The 17,033-nt window shown below is 43.9% G+C and overlaps 1 protein-coding gene across 1 annotated transcript in view; it reads left to right on the top strand.

Moving 5' to 3' along the window:
• The window catches only part of LOC108704201, an 80,279-nt gene that overhangs the window by 52,507 nt on the left and 10,739 nt on the right, over positions 1-17,033 (top strand). The window contains exons 5-10 of the mRNA XM_041578127.1: positions 1,342-2,915; positions 6,662-6,820; positions 7,196-7,268; positions 8,073-9,771; positions 11,165-11,217; positions 16,038-16,104. Of these exons, the coding sequence (XP_041434061.1) occupies positions 1,342-2,915; positions 6,662-6,820; positions 7,196-7,268; positions 8,073-9,771; positions 11,165-11,217; positions 16,038-16,104 (3,625 nt within the window). The remainder of the gene's footprint in view (positions 1-1,341; positions 2,916-6,661; positions 6,821-7,195; positions 7,269-8,072; positions 9,772-11,164; positions 11,218-16,037; positions 16,105-17,033) is intronic.

Genomic DNA, 17,033 nt, shown 5'->3' with positions numbered 1-17,033 from the left:
TATTGTTGGATATGTGATTAACCCCGGGATGTTTTCTTTGTATGTGAGGGGAGTTGAGAGATATTTGTGCGGTACAGAGATATGTGAGGAATTGTCTCCCGTCCCTTACTGAGCCGCTCTCACTCCCACCTCCCAAGCACCCGGGACCATTGGTTTGTAGCCGGAGCAGGGAACTCTGGGAACTTCCACACAGGTAGGTACTGACCCCCCACCCCAATATACTGAGCCCATATGTGCTGCCTCCCTTATTCCTACCTTGTGTGGCACCCACCTCTGTCATTTACCCCTCACTCTCCTCTACTATGGGCTGTGTGTCTCACAATGGGGTCACTCCTGCTGCTACTGTGGGACTGGGGGTCGCTACTGCTGTGGGACTGGGGGTCGCTGCTGCTACTGCTGTGGAACGCGGGGTCGCTGCTGCTGCTGCTGTAGTAGCAGGGGCCGGTGCTGATGGGAGCTTGGGGAGTGCAGGTAAGTACAGGTTTCACAGTTCATCATTGTTGAGTGTAACCTTAGCTCTATTCTTCAGGGATGAAGGGGAAGAAGAAGAAGGATAAAAATGAGGAGGAGGAGGAGCGGGGGAAGAAGGAGAGAATGGTGAATCTGACACTGGAGATGATCTATCTGCTGACTGGAGAGGTGAGGGGCACTGTGACTGGCACACTGACAAGAGACTGTCTGTCTGTACAAAGGGGGTCTCTCTGCAGCTCAAACACCATTCTCTCTTCCTTTCAATATTTAGCACTACATCCCTAGGAAGAAGTCAGATGATGGGGGGGCCCTGCATGCCCCTGGCTCCGTCATACAGAAGGAAAATAACAAGAATGACAAGAAGATCCTGGAACTCATGTCCAACATCATCCAGCTGCTGACTGGAGAGGTGGGTACAGCGGCCCCTTATTGTTTAGTAACAGTGGATGATAATCCCTTTCTCTGGCTGGGGGATGACTGGAACATTGTGTGTGACAGGTTGCCATAAGGACTCATCATGTTTCCATCTATTTTTCCTTGCAGGAGTGGGTTATTTCAAAGGGGAAAAAGTCTCTATACAAGAAACGAATCAAAAAGAATTCATGGCAGGTCCACCCTCTGGGTGAGTAACAAAAAAGTAAAACCTCATTCCTTTTACTGAACCCACTACAGACAACACTTGACATTACACATGGTTTGTTTGCCTTTGATAACACATTGAAAACCCCCTTGTGTGTCATACAAATATTTTGACAGTTTGACAGTTTCAAACTCAGCAGTGAGTGCTTTACCCGTCGACACGGATACTTGTGACCCTATAGTGTTGTATTTTGTAAGACAAATAATTTCTCCTGTTTGTATCTTTGCCAGACTGTGAATATGAAGATAAGAGAGATATTACAGCTGATCTGGGAGGAACATTATGTTATAATAATGAGCCAAGCAAGATTGGGGCTGAAGGAGCAGAATTTTGTGCATATCTCACCAACCCTGAAATTTCTCCAGAGGAACAGACCCCACCAGCCAATGGAATAAAAGAGGAAGCATCTTCATGTGAAGGGGGAAACCAATCAGATTGCAGCATTAATTCACTTACAGAAGAGTTACAGGAAACAGATGCACCTTCTCCTAACATGGAAGACTGCATTAATGAAAGCAATAATGACAGCAATAATGACAGCTTGGAAGAGGATTATATCTCGAAAGTTATTAAAGTGGAAACATATTCTTGGGACGAGGGAAACCAATCAGATTGCAGCATTAATTCACTTACTGAACAGAGGGCAGATACACCTACTCCTATAGATAGCAACCTGTCTGGTATTCAAGACATTCTGGCTTCAGTTGAAGGGAAAAATCATTCAGCTTCCCACATGAATACATCTTCAGAACAGAGAGAGAGCACCAGTTCATCTGGCACAGTGCACCCATATTCACCTCTCATTTCTGGGCTGTATGAATGCACCGATTGCGATCAACATTTTATGACTAAAGGTGGACTTGTCCGCCATCGGAAAACTCACGCAGCAACAAAACTATTTAACTGCTCTGTGTGTGAGAAATCTTTTGCACGGGAAGCGGAACTTGTTGTACACAACAGAAGTCACACAGGAGAGAAACCATTTTCTTGCCCAGAATGTGGGAAATGTTTTTCTCGTCTCTCGTACCTTAATAGACATCAAGGAATACACAGTGGGGAGAAACCATTCCCTTGTTCCCAGTGTGGGAAACAGTTCCGATATCTCTCGGAGCTCAGCGTACATTGCAGAAGTCACACAGGGGAGAGACCCTTCTCTTGTAATGAATGTGGGAAACAATTTAAACATCAGTCAAACCTTATTATACATAACAGGCTTCATACTGGGGAGAGACCCTTCATGTGTACTGAGTGTGGGAATGATTTTAAAGACCGCAAAAGTCTTAATGTGCACAAGAGAATTCACACAGGGGAGAAACCATTCACTTGTACTCATTGTGGCAAAAGTTTTGCTCATCGCTCCTATTTTAATAGACACCTAATACTTCACGAAGACGAAAAAGCATTTACTTGTCCTCACTGCGACAAACACTTCACATCTCGCTCGCACCTCCACGTACATCTTAGAGTACACACAGGAGAGAAACCCTACTCCTGCTCGGAGTGTGAGAAATGCTTCACACATCACTCGCACCTTACAGTACATTACAGAACACATACAGGGGAGAAACCATTTCCTTGCTTGGAATGTGGGAAGCGATTCAAAGATCGCTCAAACCTTCGAGTCCATCGTAGAACTCACACTGGGGAGAGACCATTTTCCTGTACTGTATGTGGGAGGTGCTTTACGCGCCGTTCTCTGCTTACCGCGCATTTCCAGTTTCACGTCAGAGAGAGAGAGTATCTGGAAAATGAGTGTATGCTCGCAATGAGCGAGAAAAGTGGCAGTGTCAGTGCTGATAACTCATGATGTCATTACAGTATGTTTAATAGACGGGAACCTGCAATCCACTTACGTTTAAGGTGGCAATTGTTTCCCCTTTAAGTTTTGTGCTTTACTAGGATATAGTTACAGTTTTACTTGCACTTCTTTATCAGCGCCATCATCTGAAGTATAATCAATTCCCAGTATTTTGAACTATTGATACTGTCAGCTTCTTGGCTTGTTGCAAGCTACCAGACCACCCGATGTTTGGCATCATATTATCCTATTGAGATGCCACCTACTCATAAAGTGCGAGGAGTTTGAAGAATTGGCCCTAGGGGGACCAAAAGTAGTGGAGGTTGAAGGCTAAATAGGGATATATTTGAGGGTGAACGATCATTTACTGTGTAATTTTCTGGAACTATAAGGGTTATAGTGGACCCCAAAACTGAATGAATTGTACTGCATGCTGTGTATAGACTTGGGCTGAGTCATTAGTCTTTTATAAACACCAAGCTGACACTGTATTTTCTACATGTACTTGCTCAATAAAGGTGACGTTGCCACTGTATTTGTACTAATATGTGTTCTTGAGCATTAAAGTTAAAACTTGCAGCACTGGATTCTACCAATGTGTATTCTTAAAGGAGATCTATAGCACTAAAAAGCCCTAAAATCTTGCAGACAATAATGAATAATATATGGGACTGGTTTCATTAATATATGATTATTAATATCCTCTATCAGAGCTCCCTATAGATATTCTGTGGTCCCTGTCAGTGTTTCAAATAAGGACTGGGCACGTACTAGCGGTTAATACAAAAAGCAGAGTAGGAGGGGGACAGCCAATTACAGCCCTGCAGTCACACAAGCACAGACATGCTTCAGTTCCCTATCAGGTCCTGCTAGCTGCTGATTGGTTCCTGTCCTGCAGTGCAGAGTGCTGCCGGCTCCCCTGCACAGCCTGGGAAAGGAGGCAGCAGCAAGTGGAACAGATGGGTGGGGTGTTTTTCAGAGAGTTTCAATTAATCAACCCAAAACACAAGATATTTTAAGCACAAGAAGAGGAGTATAATGCACTGAAACATTCTTGTTTTAAACAAGAGTTTGTATTGCATTTTTCCTGCTATGTGTTTAGGGGCTTGCATCAAATTTAAACTAATAAATATAAATACAGATGCTAATTTGCAGAAGCTAGTAATTTATTCTCACCTGAAAGACATATGGAAAGGGCCGACCTAATTGACTTTAAGGGTAATGTCACACTGGACATTTGGGGAGATTTAGTCGCCTGGCAACTAATCGCCTCGTCTTTGCGGCAACCAATCTGCCGAAATGCCTTATCTTTGTCTTGCGCCAGCTAAAATGAAAAGTCGCCTGCGGCATGGCACATGCGTCGCTTCGTATTCCGAAGTCACCCGAAGTTTCGCAACCCAAGGGCCCAAATTGACTTCCATTTTTTCACAGAATGAATGAGCTCAAAACTTGCTATTAATAACAAATGTACTGACAGATGATTGGATAAACAGGCAGAAGGGCAGGCAGGCAGTTAGGGACTGAGGATAATTTCTTTATCCTAAGGAGATGTTTTGTGCAAAAAATAAGAATGTACCAGTGCATTATACTCATTTAGATATAGAAGAATTGTGCTTAAAAAAAGTCATGTTTCAGGCTGATTTAGTGAATATTTCTGCAAAAACCCTAATAATCCCTCCCTTCTCTTCCACTTGCTGCTCCCTGAATTCCCAGGCTGTGCACTCAGCTCACTGCACTGTAGGACAGGAACCAATCAGCAGCTAGCAGGACCTGATAGGGAACTGAAGCCTGTCTGTGCTTGTGTGAGAACACACTTGAGAAAGGGCATGAATGGCCCGAAACATGTCGTGTATCGTAATCAGTGAATAAATACTTTTTCACAGCATTTTGCTTTGAAGTGCTCTCCTTGAACCAATTGTTAAAGATTTGCCTGAATGAGGATTGATGCACTCTACACTGGAAATCACAGGCAGAACTTAAGAACATTCACTTAAAGGTTTTATACCTTCTCTGTCCCCTCTCTAATACAATAATGTCCTGTTTGAGTGATGGAGACCAAAACTGTAGGGCATATTCTAGATGGGGCCTTACCAGTGCTCTATACAGTGGGACCCCCTCCTCCCGTGACTCTCTGCCCCAATTAATACAACTCAAGACCTTATTTGCCCTTGATGCTGCCGGATTGCTGATTTACAACATTTATTACAGTGTTTATATTCATTAAATGCAGCTTCTGTCCCAACAGACTTGTAGTTATGTTATTAAATGCCTTTCTCTTCTTTTCTATTAACTTCTTTACTTCCAACAATACAATCAATGCTCTGATGGGCAGCCCTCAAGGTACTAAAATTAGCTTTTCTGAAATTCATGGTTTTCGTTGCCCCAGTGTATATTTGTTTGGGGCTAAGTCACACCTCTGTGCTGCCCACATTTGCTGTTGTGATCTCCCACCTCGTGGCTCATTCCTCATCCCTCCCGCCTCAGTTATCAGCCTGGCTTACGAGCTGAGGTCTGAGCACAGAGGGCTGAGGAGGGAGGGCTGAGGAATGAGCCACGAGGGGGGAGATCAGCAAATGTGGGCAGCGCGGAGGTGAGACTGCAGTTTATTTGGATAAGTGAGTATAATAAGAGACAAGTCTGCTACTTCTTCTTTACAAGAGCAGGAGCGTGTGTTCTACTGATGATGTCCTAAAATGCGTTCCGTAGGACTCCACCCACTGCTCAGTACTCTAACTCTCTGACAACTTCTTTTCTCTGCCTCAACTTCTATCAACTGTCACTCACTTGCCTGCTCCCGCCCCCACCTCTGTTACTAGGGTGATAAGAGATGCGGAGCCTGTAGCTGTGCAGTGGGATGGGAGACCCCCACTCATTGGCTAAGAGGGAAGAGAAGGCGGGACAGTAACAGCCAGTAGTACACAGTCGGTCCCACCAACCAAACTTGATTGTGTCTGTCTCTGCTCCTATACTGTACAGCGGAGCCCCAGTCTATAGAGGGGAATGACTGAATTGATAATAAGAGGGGCGGGACGGGAAGTTGGGGACTGAGGGTAATTTGCCTACCACTTCTGACTGTACATTTTTATAAAAGGAATCAGTCGTATTTGTGCGGTACAGAGATATGTGAGGAATTGTCTCCCGTCCCTTACTGAGCCGCTCTCACTCCCACCTCCCAAGCACCCGGGACCATTGGTTTGTAGCCGGAGCAGGGAACTCTGGGAACTTCCACACAGGTAGGTACTGACCCCCACCCCAATATACTGAGCCCATATGTGCTGCCTCCCTTATTACTACCTTGTGTGGCACCCACCTCTGTCATTTACCCCTCACTCTCCTCTACTATGGGCTGTGTGTCTCACACTGGGGTTACTCCTGCTGCTACTGCTACTGTGGGACTGGGGGTCGCTGCTGCTGTGGGACTGGGGGTCGCTGCTGCTGCTGTGGGACTGGGGGTCGGTGCTGCTGTGGGACTGGGGGTCGCTGCTGCTGCTGTGGGACTGGGGGTCGGTGCTGCTGTGGGACTGGGGGTCGTTGCTGCTGCTGTGGGACTGGGGGTCGGTGCTGCTGTGGGACTGGGGGTCGCTGCTGCTGCTGTGGGACTGGGGGTCGGTGCTGCTGTGGGACCACCTCACATACAGACACAGACGGTAGGGAGATTTATTGGGATTCTAAGGATCTGGGTCCCTGTAATTCTATTGGGGGATATTGCTGGGAATAATCCTTTATAGAAATGTGTAAGTGCTTAATTCCAGGGTCACTTCCAGCTCAGTCCCTCCCACGAGGAGCCAATGGGAATGTGGGAGGAAGCGAGCGACACAGGGATGAAGGGGAAGAAGAAGAAGGATAAAAATGAGCGGAACAAGAGAATCCTGAATCTGACACTGGAGATGATCTATCTGCTGACTGGAGAGGTGAGGGGCACTGTGACTGGCACACTGACAAGAGACTGTCTGTCTGTACAAAGGGGGTCTCTCTGCAGCTCAAACACCATTCTCTCTTCCTTTCAATATTTAGCACTACATCCCTAGGAAGAAGTCAGATGATGGGGGGGCCCTGCATGCCCCTGGCTCCGTCATACAGAAGGAAAATAACAAGAATGACAAGAAGATCCTGGAACTCATGTCCAACATCATCCAGCTGCTGACTGGAGAGGTGGGTACAGCGGCCCCTTATTGTTTAGTAACAGTGGATGATAATCCCTTTCTCTGGCTGGGGGATGACTGGAACATTGTGTGTGACAGGTTGCCATAAGGACTCATCATGTTTCCATCTATTTTTCCTTGCAGGAGCAGACGTTGAAAAAAGACACAAACCTTAAGGGAGGGATAAATGAGGATAGCAAGCAGCTCCAAAAACTTGGTGAGTAGCAGAGGGGTAACTTCACCTCACTGTTAGATATTAAGGCCTGTGCCCCTTCACAAAAGTGCCGCGTGTGCTTTTATCGCAGGCAATTTTTCATTTTAGCCGGCACAAGACAGAAGGAAGGCGTTCGGGGAGATTGGTTGCCGCAAAGACAAGGCGATTAGTCACCAGACGACTAAATCTCCCTGAATTGACCAGTGTGCCCCTACCCTAAGAGTTACAGTACAAGGAATGTGTGGGATCAATAGAAACACAAATGAGCTGCTGACAGTAAAGCAGGAGCAGTGAGTTACATTATTGTTGCACAGTAATCAGGGCTGTAGGGTTGATACATAAATCGCTGCTCTGTTTTTAATATACAAATTTGTTTTCCATGTTGATTGAAAGAAGTTAAGTACACTACATAGAAGCTCATCAATTTTAATTTTTAATTGCAATTTAAACTATTTTTTATCAGGAGTTGGAGTCAATCCATTTTTGGCAACTCCGACTCCAGATAGCCAAAATTGCTTCCGACTCTGACTCCAAAACTAAGACAGTAATACCGCTGATCTGGGGACAGGGTAATAAGGAGCAGTTTGTGCATAAGATGTTTATCCGGGGTCGTGAGAATTGTCCTAAATTGATAGAAATGACTAAGTGCCAAAAGTTTTATATCTGACTTTTCATACTGTATCCGAGCCTGATGCTGTGACATTTCCGATGCGTCTGCACCTTCTATTTCTGCATTTCTTGACACAATGAATCCCTACATATATGTATAAAATGTGATAATGATTTATCTGCTTGTATTGTTGGCAGACTGTGAATATGAAGATAAGAGAGATATTCCAGCTGATCTGGGAGGAATATTATGTTATTATAATGACACAGGTAAGCCTGCTGCTAAAGGAGCAGATGGAAATCCCACAAGCTCTGAAACTTCTCCAGTGGAACAGCCCCCATCAGCAAATAAAGAGGAAGCTTCTTTGTGTCAAAAGAGATCAGATTGCAGCAATTATGCACTTTTTAAAAAAACACAGGGAATTCCTATTGTAGGATGCAGCCAAAATGACAGCTTGGCAGAGGATTCTTTGTTCATTGTAGTTAAAGATGAACCAGATTCATCTGAAGGGGATTGCAGCAACAGTTCACTTACAGAACAAAAGCAAGGGACAGAAACACCTACTCCTATCATGGGAAACAGTTTGGCCGGTGATGATATATCAGATTATATTGTAGACAATCCAGCTTCACATGAAAGTGGAAACAAATCAATTTCCAACAGGAATACAGTGACAGAGACCCAGGGACCAAGTACATCTGGCACTGAACAAAGCTTAACAGAAACTGCCCAAGCCTCACTCCCAGCTACACAAACCATTACGGGGATGCATAACTGTAATGAGTGCCATCAGAATTTTATGACTAAGGCCGGTCTTGTCAGGCATAAAAAAACTCACACAAGACCACAACAGTATACCTGTCCTGTGTGCGACAGAGGCTTTCCACGGCAAGCAGAACTTGTTGTACATCACCGAAGTCACACGGGAGAGAAACCATTTTCCTGCCCAGAATGTGGGAAATGTTTTTCTCGCCTCTCGTACCTTACTAGACATCAAGGAATACACAGTGGAGAGAAACCATTCACTTGTTCAGAGTGTGGGAAACAGTTCCGATATCTCTCTGAGCTAAGCGTACATTTTAGATGTCACACAGAAGAGAGACCCTACTCTTGTTCTCATTGTGGAAAACAGTTTAAACATCAGTCAAACCTTATTATACATAACAGGCTTCATACTGGGGAGAGACCTTTCTCATGCTCTGAGTGTGGGAAGGATTTTAAAGAACGCAAAAGCCTAAATGTGCATAAGAGAATTCACACAGGGGAGAAACCATATACATGTTCTCATTGTGGGAAATGTTTTGCTCACAGTTCATATTATAATCGACACCGCAGACTTCACAAAGAAGAAAACCCATTTTCCTGTTCTCACTGCGGCAAACGCTTCACATCACAATCACAACTGCACGTGCACCGCAGAGTTCACACAGGAGAGAGGCCGTACACTTGTAACGAGTGTGGCAAATGTTTCAAACATCACTCGCACCTTACTGTACACAGCAGAATACACACAGGGGAGAAACCATTTTCCTGTTTAGAATGCGGGAAAAGTTTTAAAGACCGCTCGTATCTGAAGGTCCATTGCAGAACTCACACAGGGGAGAAGCCATTCTCCTGCACTGAATGTGGCAAGAGTTTTACCAGTCCCTCATGCCTTAAAGTCCACATAAGAATCCACACAGGAGAGAAACCGTACAGTTGCTCTGATTGTGAGAAATGTTTCATCTCTTGCTCAGACCTAAAGTCACATCGCAGAGTTCACACGCAAGAGAAACCCTATATCTGTAGTGAATGCGGGAAATGCTTCATGCGCCATTCTCAGCTTGTCGCCCACTCCCAGTCTCACACAGGAGAGAAACACCTTTCTGATAATGAATTCTCAACCATCAGTGAGTAGTGTCCACTGGAGTATTGTTCATAATATCCTTTAGGTACAATACATGGGGACCTTAAAACCTCCTATTACTCCTTAATAGATATAGTCACTGTTTTACTAACACTTGTTTAACAGTAGAACATCAACCACCATATTACCCTTTGTTGTTTAACTCTGATTCAACCAGAACCCTACTATATAGGTCAGATATTAACCTTGCCACGTTGGCCATACATGCAAATTTGCCACCTACTTATACTTTTAATTTCCAGTTATGTTAGGGAAGCCCACCTCCAGAAATGTTGCTGTGGGCATTATATTATTATGCTGTGATTACCCCCTCCCCCATTACTTCATCAGTACAGTTGGAGAAATAATACCTAAATGACTTGCTCAAAAGTAAACCCAGTACAGAATAAATGATACAGAGTTTGCCGGAACCAGTATTCACATCCTCCAGCCAAAATTATTAGTATGTACCAGGATTGAATGGTCAGGGCCACCATTAGAAATCACGGGGCCCAGTACAGCAGATCCTGTGAATCCCACACCACAGTAAAAAGGCCACACAGACATCAGCACTAAAAATAGTAACACACACTCACACACACACACACACTGATGGCCAGGGCCCCCTACAAGTAAAAAATAGCATTGGCACCAGGGCCCTCCATAAAAGTTTTTTAAAAATAATCATTTGTGGTCAGGGCCACCCCTATAAGTTAAAAAAAAATGGTGCCAGGGCCCCCCATACATTTTTAAAAAAACATTGGTGCAAGGGCCCCTGTAAAAGTTTTAAAAAAAAAAACGAAACATTGGGGTCCCAGAGAATATTTTTAACAAAAAATTTGTTTTAGATTTGGATACTTTTGTGGCTTTGTGTCTTTTCATGGCTTCAGGACTTCAACTTTGGCTCCTTTCATGGCTTTTTGTCATTTTGCAGTTAAGGACTTCAACTTTGGCTCCTTTTGTGGCTTCAAGTCTTTTCGCAGCTTCAGGACTTCGACTTTGGCTCCTTTTGTGGCTTTGTGTTTTTTCACGGCTTCAAGACTTCAACTTTGGCTACTTTTGTGGCTTTGGGTCTTTTTGCGACTTTAGTACTTCAACTTTGGCTCCTTTTGTGGGTTTGGGACTATTCGCGGCTTCAGGACTTCAACTTTGGCTCGTTTTGTGGCTTTGGGTCTTTTCGCGGCTTCAAAAATACAACTTTGGCTCCTTTTGTGGCTTTGGGTCTTTTCACGGCTTCAAAAATTCAACTTTGGCTCCTTTTGTGGCTTTGGGTCTTTTCACCGCTTCAAAAATTCAACTTTGGCTCCTTTTGTGGCTTTGGGTCTTTTCCCGGATTCAGAACTTCAACTTTGGGTCTTTTTGTGGCTTCGCCTCCTTTTGGGACTTTGGCTCCTCGTGATTCAGCTCTTCGACTATTTGGGACTTCAGCGGTGCAGCACGACTTTGGCGCTGTCAAGGTGGGCCCGGCTGTTTTGAAAAGTGGAGCACAGTCGGGCCCCCCTTTAGGCCCGGGCCTTGTACAGCTGTACCTCTGGTGCCCACCTGATGGCGACCCTTGGAATGGTGTGTCCTATGATTGATATCAGATTTAATGGCATAACCTTATTGTACATTGTGAACATTTCTCCTCAATCATATTTCCTGCCAATGTGTGATTATGAACGCTTAGAGTAATGGAGCATGTAGTGCCACTGAGACACATACTGTAGCACTCAGATAATCAAAGTCGTAGTACAGATGGTTAAATATTGGGTGTATGGAGGCATTAGCAGTAATAAGAAAATAAACTAATGAAAAGACACCAGACCTAATGGAGTAACTATATCCAAAACATGGATACAATTGGTACTGTAAAGATAAAAGAACTGACAGATAGAAATTCTTCAGCTGGACCCATAGAATGAGAGAAACATGAGAGATGGAAAACTCTTTAGTAACCGTGTGTCCAGTTTATATGTTACATCTCATGACCTGCTGTGCTAATGTATTAAAACACTGATTATTCTTCTTTTCTGTACCCCACCTACAGTATAAATACACACAAATAAAAGATTAAAAAAAAAGTGCAATGGTGTGTTAGACTCTGCTCAAGCAGAACCAGTATTATATAAGAATCCCTCTTAGAGGTGGGCTGACGGGAGGAAAGGGTTTGCACAATGACTCACGCTTGCTGTTCTCTATAACTTGGTGACGTCACTGGTTCTTTATTTTATTTTTTTAAAGGATTTTATTTATACATTTATACAAAACAAAGCAAAAGGAAAAAAATAAAAATAAAGAAAACAATAGTATGCTAGATAAATTGAGGCATTAGGTAAACAAAGTTATACAGATCACTAGTAGATTTACACATTTGGAGCATATTATAGCAAGTCTAGCCAATAAGTTACCAGGTTCTTGAGATGGCTGCTAAGTGCAAGGGGGGGTTTATCTTATCGGGTCACCTAGTAAGTTATAGCTCAAACAGTAGCATTGGCCTCTGAACAGATTTCCAGCCAGGGGGCCCAGACTGTGTTAAACTTTTGAGGCCATTGTCTGGCCATATATGTCAGTTATATCACTGGGAGTCTACTGTTTATTAGGGTGGGTCATTCCTTCACTGTGGGTGGAGCAGGGCTCATCCATATGATTGCTATCAACTTTTTACCATAGAAAAGTACCCATACCTACAGGCCCAGCCCAACAGTTAGGGCTGTAGACAACTACTCCCCTGTGTGCCATGCAGGGCAGCCATCAGGGGGGGACAGGGGGGAGAGTTGTAGGGAGCCCCGAGGGTAAGGGGGGCACGGCCACGCGACACTTACTTGATTAGCAGGGCCCCTGCTGACTTCTGGAAGGCATGGACGTTTAAGGGGCCCTGGCCACCAATTTTCTCATAATGTGGGGGGGGGGGCTCTGGCCACCAATTTTGGTCACCAATTTTTTTTTCCTCATGTGGGGTCCTAGCCACCAATATTTTTTAAAGTTGGGGGGCCCTGACCACAAATCCCAGGGGGCCCAGGAAATTAAGTCGTATGGGGCCCTGCGATTTCTGATGGCGGTCCTGGTGCCATGTGGCTGGCAGATATCTAGACTGGAATAGTGTGTCGTTTAGCTACTCATTGAGCTAATTCTTAACTTGATAGTACATGGCAGCATTGGAGATCTAATACACCTAGAGATATAATACACCTAGAGATATAATACATGAAGGCTCACAACCCTCTAGAACTTGCACATAGACCTGAAGAAATTCCTATCATCCTTGTGGATCAGTGGAATTGTAAGTCTCTTCCTCTGCCATATATGGTTCCTCATACACACCCTAATTTGGGCCAGTTTTGACTAGACAGCTAACTGTTGGAGTCACTTGGGGTTGCAGAATACTAGGGCAGGTTCCCTCCTTTCAGAGATACCACAGTCAGGGCCAGAACTGATGGCGACCCTGTGGAGGATAAACTGCTTAACCTTTCTGACTGCAAAAAGGAAATACACAAAGAATTTGTTGCCTGTAATTAGTATAAAGCCACTGGCTTTGGCATATACTTGATTAAACCAGAGCTATAAAGTAGATTTTTACACAGATATTTGTGCATTATGTGAGGAATTGTCCCCCGTCCCTTATTATTATTAACATGTATTTATATAGCGCCAACATATTGCGTAGCATGACTATGAAGATTTTCATTCATCCAGGTCATAGTATATCTAGTATAGGTCAATCTAAAAACAACTGGACTGAAATTACTCAGCAAGTCCAGTTGTTTTTAGATTGACCTATACTAGTCTCACACTGGGGTTACTCCTGCTGCTACTGTGGGACTGGGGGTCGCTGCTACTACTGCTGTGGGACTGGGGGTCGCTGCTACTACTGCTGTGGGACTGGGGGTCGCTGCTGCTGCTGTGGGACAGGGGTTCGGTGCTGCTACTGCTGTGGGACTGGGGGTCGCTGCTATTGCTGTGGGACAGGGGTCGGTGCTGGGCCCCTGTAATTCTATTGGGAGATATTGCTGGGAATAATCCTGTATAGAAATGTGTAAGTGCTTAATTCCAGGGTCACTTCCAGGTCAGTCCCTCCCACGAGGAGCCAATGGGAATGTGGGAGGAAGCGAGTGACACAGGGATGAAGGGGAAGGAGGATAAAAACGAGCGGAACAAGAGAATGGTGAATCTGACACTGGAGATGATCTATCTGCTGACTGGAGAGGTGAGGGGCACTGTGACTGGCACACTGACAAGAGACTGTCTGTCTGTACAAAGGGGGTCTCTCTGCAGCTCAAACACCATTCTCTCTTCCTTTCAATATTTAGCACTACATCCCTAGGAAGAAGTCAGATGATGGGGGGGCCCTGCATGCCCCTGGCTCCGTCATACAGAAGGAAAATAACAAGAATGACAAGAAGATCCTGGAACTCATGTCCAACATCATCCAGCTGCTGACTGGAGAGGTGGGTACAGCGGCCCCTTATTGTTTAGTAACAGTGGATGATAATCCCTTTCTCTGGCTGGGGGATGACTGGAACATTGTGTGTGACAGGTTGCCATAAGGACTCATCATGTTTCCATCTATTTTTCCTTGGACGAGTGGGACTATATAAAAGGAAACAAGGACCTTTACAGGGAAGGGATAAAGGAAGATCTGCTGCAGCTGTGACCACTGAGTGAGTAATGGGGCAGGGTACATTATCAGAAGCTGGTGTGTAAGTGAATTTATTAACAGGAACAGTATAAGGGATGTCTGGAATCAATAAAAACACTTATCAGTACTTGAGTGTGCTAAGAATTGGAGTTCACATCATACAGCCCCCCCATGTATTATGATTTAGAGGGATACAATCAGCCCAAGATTTATGCAGTGCTAGGAGAAAGGGTTTGAGGCATTGAGAACTAATTAAAGAAAGTGTTTCTACTGAGTTTAATGGGGGCTGCTTTCCAATGCTTAAGTTACATAGTTAAATTGGGTTGAAAAAAGACAAAGTCCATCAAGTTCAACCCCTCCAAATGAAAACCCAGCCCCATACACACACCCCTCCCTACTGTCACATAAATGATATATACCCATATCTATACTAACTATAGAGTTTAGTATCACAATAGCCTTTGTATTATATCATCCAAGTCCCTCTTATAGTCATTAACTGAATCAGCATCACAACATCACCCGGCAGTGCATTCCACAACCTCACTGTCCTCACTGTGATGAACCCCCTACTCTGCTTCAAATGAAAGTTCTTTTTTATAAAAACAGTCCTTTCAATGGCCACCTCCAGGTCATTAATAAACAAGTTGAAAAGCAAGGGACCTAGTACAGAGCCCTGCGGTACTCCACTAACAACACTGGTCCAATTAGAAAATGTTCCATTTACCACCACTCTTTGTAGTCTATCTTTTAGCCAGTTCTCTATCCAGGTACAAATACTATGTTCCAGGCCAACATTCCTTCATTTAACCAGTAACCTTTTGTGTGACACTGTATCAAATGCTTTAGCAAAGTCTAAGTAAATCACATCCACCGCCATCCCAGAATCGAGGTCTCTACTTACCTTCTCATAAAAAGAAATTCAATTAGTTTGGCAAGATCTATTACACATAAACAATGCTGGCACACACTCATAGTATCATGATTTGCTATGAAGTCCAGTATCTTATCCTTTATTAACCCTTTGAAAAGCTTTCCTACCACTGAAGTCAGACTAACTGGCCTATAGTTTTGAGGCTGAGAACGGGATCCCTTTTTGAATAGTGGCACCACATATCACTGGTTGTACAGAATATCCTTAGCCTATGACTAAGTGCCCACAAGCCACGAAACGCGTAAGGCCACCCTCTGAGATGTTCCTTTTTGCGTAATAAAACAATTTTTATTTGCATCACTTTTGGAGTGAAGTCCAGTTTCTGTGCCAGCCTGCAAGTGAATAGAATACCTCCAGTACTTACCAAGTTTCAGATCACTTTACTTCCTGCTTCTGTGCTGCTCTCTTTCCCATGGTCTGACTGTAACCTGACCATTATTACTGAGGGTAATGTTAATTATATGAACTGTAGACACCGATAACCAGTGCCCACAATGAGCCATGTGAATTAGATATATCACACATAAGTGAGTCCATTTTCCCCTAAAGCACTTACACAGATGCAGAGCATCTATTTCCCATGTTCACAGGGAAATGCCAAGTTCTGTCCCCCAATTACTTCCCCAGTATATGCCCAGACACAGAGCTTTGACTCATTGTACTTCCTGTTCCAGATAGAAATCTGCACTGAACAACATGAATCCACTTTCTCATTATTTTACCAGGTATAGAGTTTAAGTTCCTGCTGATGGACAGCTCTCTTTCCTATGGTCAACCAGGAACCCACCACAGGTAAGTGACTCTGCAGATAAATATTGGAGGAACAGTGCTCTGATTGTACTTCATACTCCTGGGCTTCTCTCTTTCCCATGGTCAGACATAGTGGTAACGGAATCTAATCTCTTATCTGTTCCTTTTCCTGATTCAGGGAATGTGGTCTGTTATGGTTACATGATGAAAGCTCTCTGCAATTCTTATAGTCGTTTTCTTAAAGATATTACACATATTTTTTTTATTTATATTTTAATATTACTTTATTTGTTAATGGCACCACACATTTATGCAGAGACACAACTGTTGAAAGCTATACGTTGTACCTGAAATAATATGTAATCTTTAGCAGAATGGGTTTATAATAGACCCCAGATTTGTTTATATTTAATGTGTTACAGTTAAAAGTTATAGTGGAGGCAGTTCATAAGGATTATCAGTTGTAGCCTGTATACTTCACAGACAAATCAGGGAAATACAGAGTTTTTGGCATTATGGAGGAAATCCATTTAATAATGGAGTTTGCAGAATCTTCCCAATGGACTTCAAAAAGTCCACATAAATTGCCTGATGAATTTGTATACAGATCTTCTGAGCAGACAGAGCCCTTCCAGAGGACCTCCACAATCCCATATTCTGGCTGATTTCTGCCTGTGAGGGTGTGTCTAAAGCTAAAGCAGCAGAATCAGACATCTTGGTGGACTTTATTTGAGATGCAGCTTCTTTGGAAGCCCCCTTGACCTTCAGTAAGTAGTATTGATGCAATGTCTCATCTACCATGGATTCTTTTGGCCTCAGTTATCAAGACTGATTAGGTATTTAACCATTCTGTTTATGCTGGAAAAGTGGGGAATTCTGTAATACATACTGTGATTTCCATGGCCATCCTTTGTTTCTTCCAGGTGTTCTAAAGCTATAGAATGTGCACAAGGGGGAGATGGGATGGAGAT

Source organism: Xenopus laevis, chromosome 9_10S, assembly GCF_017654675.1.
Source record: "Xenopus laevis strain J_2021 chromosome 9_10S, Xenopus_laevis_v10.1, whole genome shotgun sequence".
Lineage (NCBI taxonomy): Eukaryota > Metazoa > Chordata > Amphibia > Anura > Pipidae > Xenopus > Xenopus laevis.
Note: the sequence above shows the minus strand (reverse complement) of the source record. Positions and strands in the feature narration are given on the sequence as shown.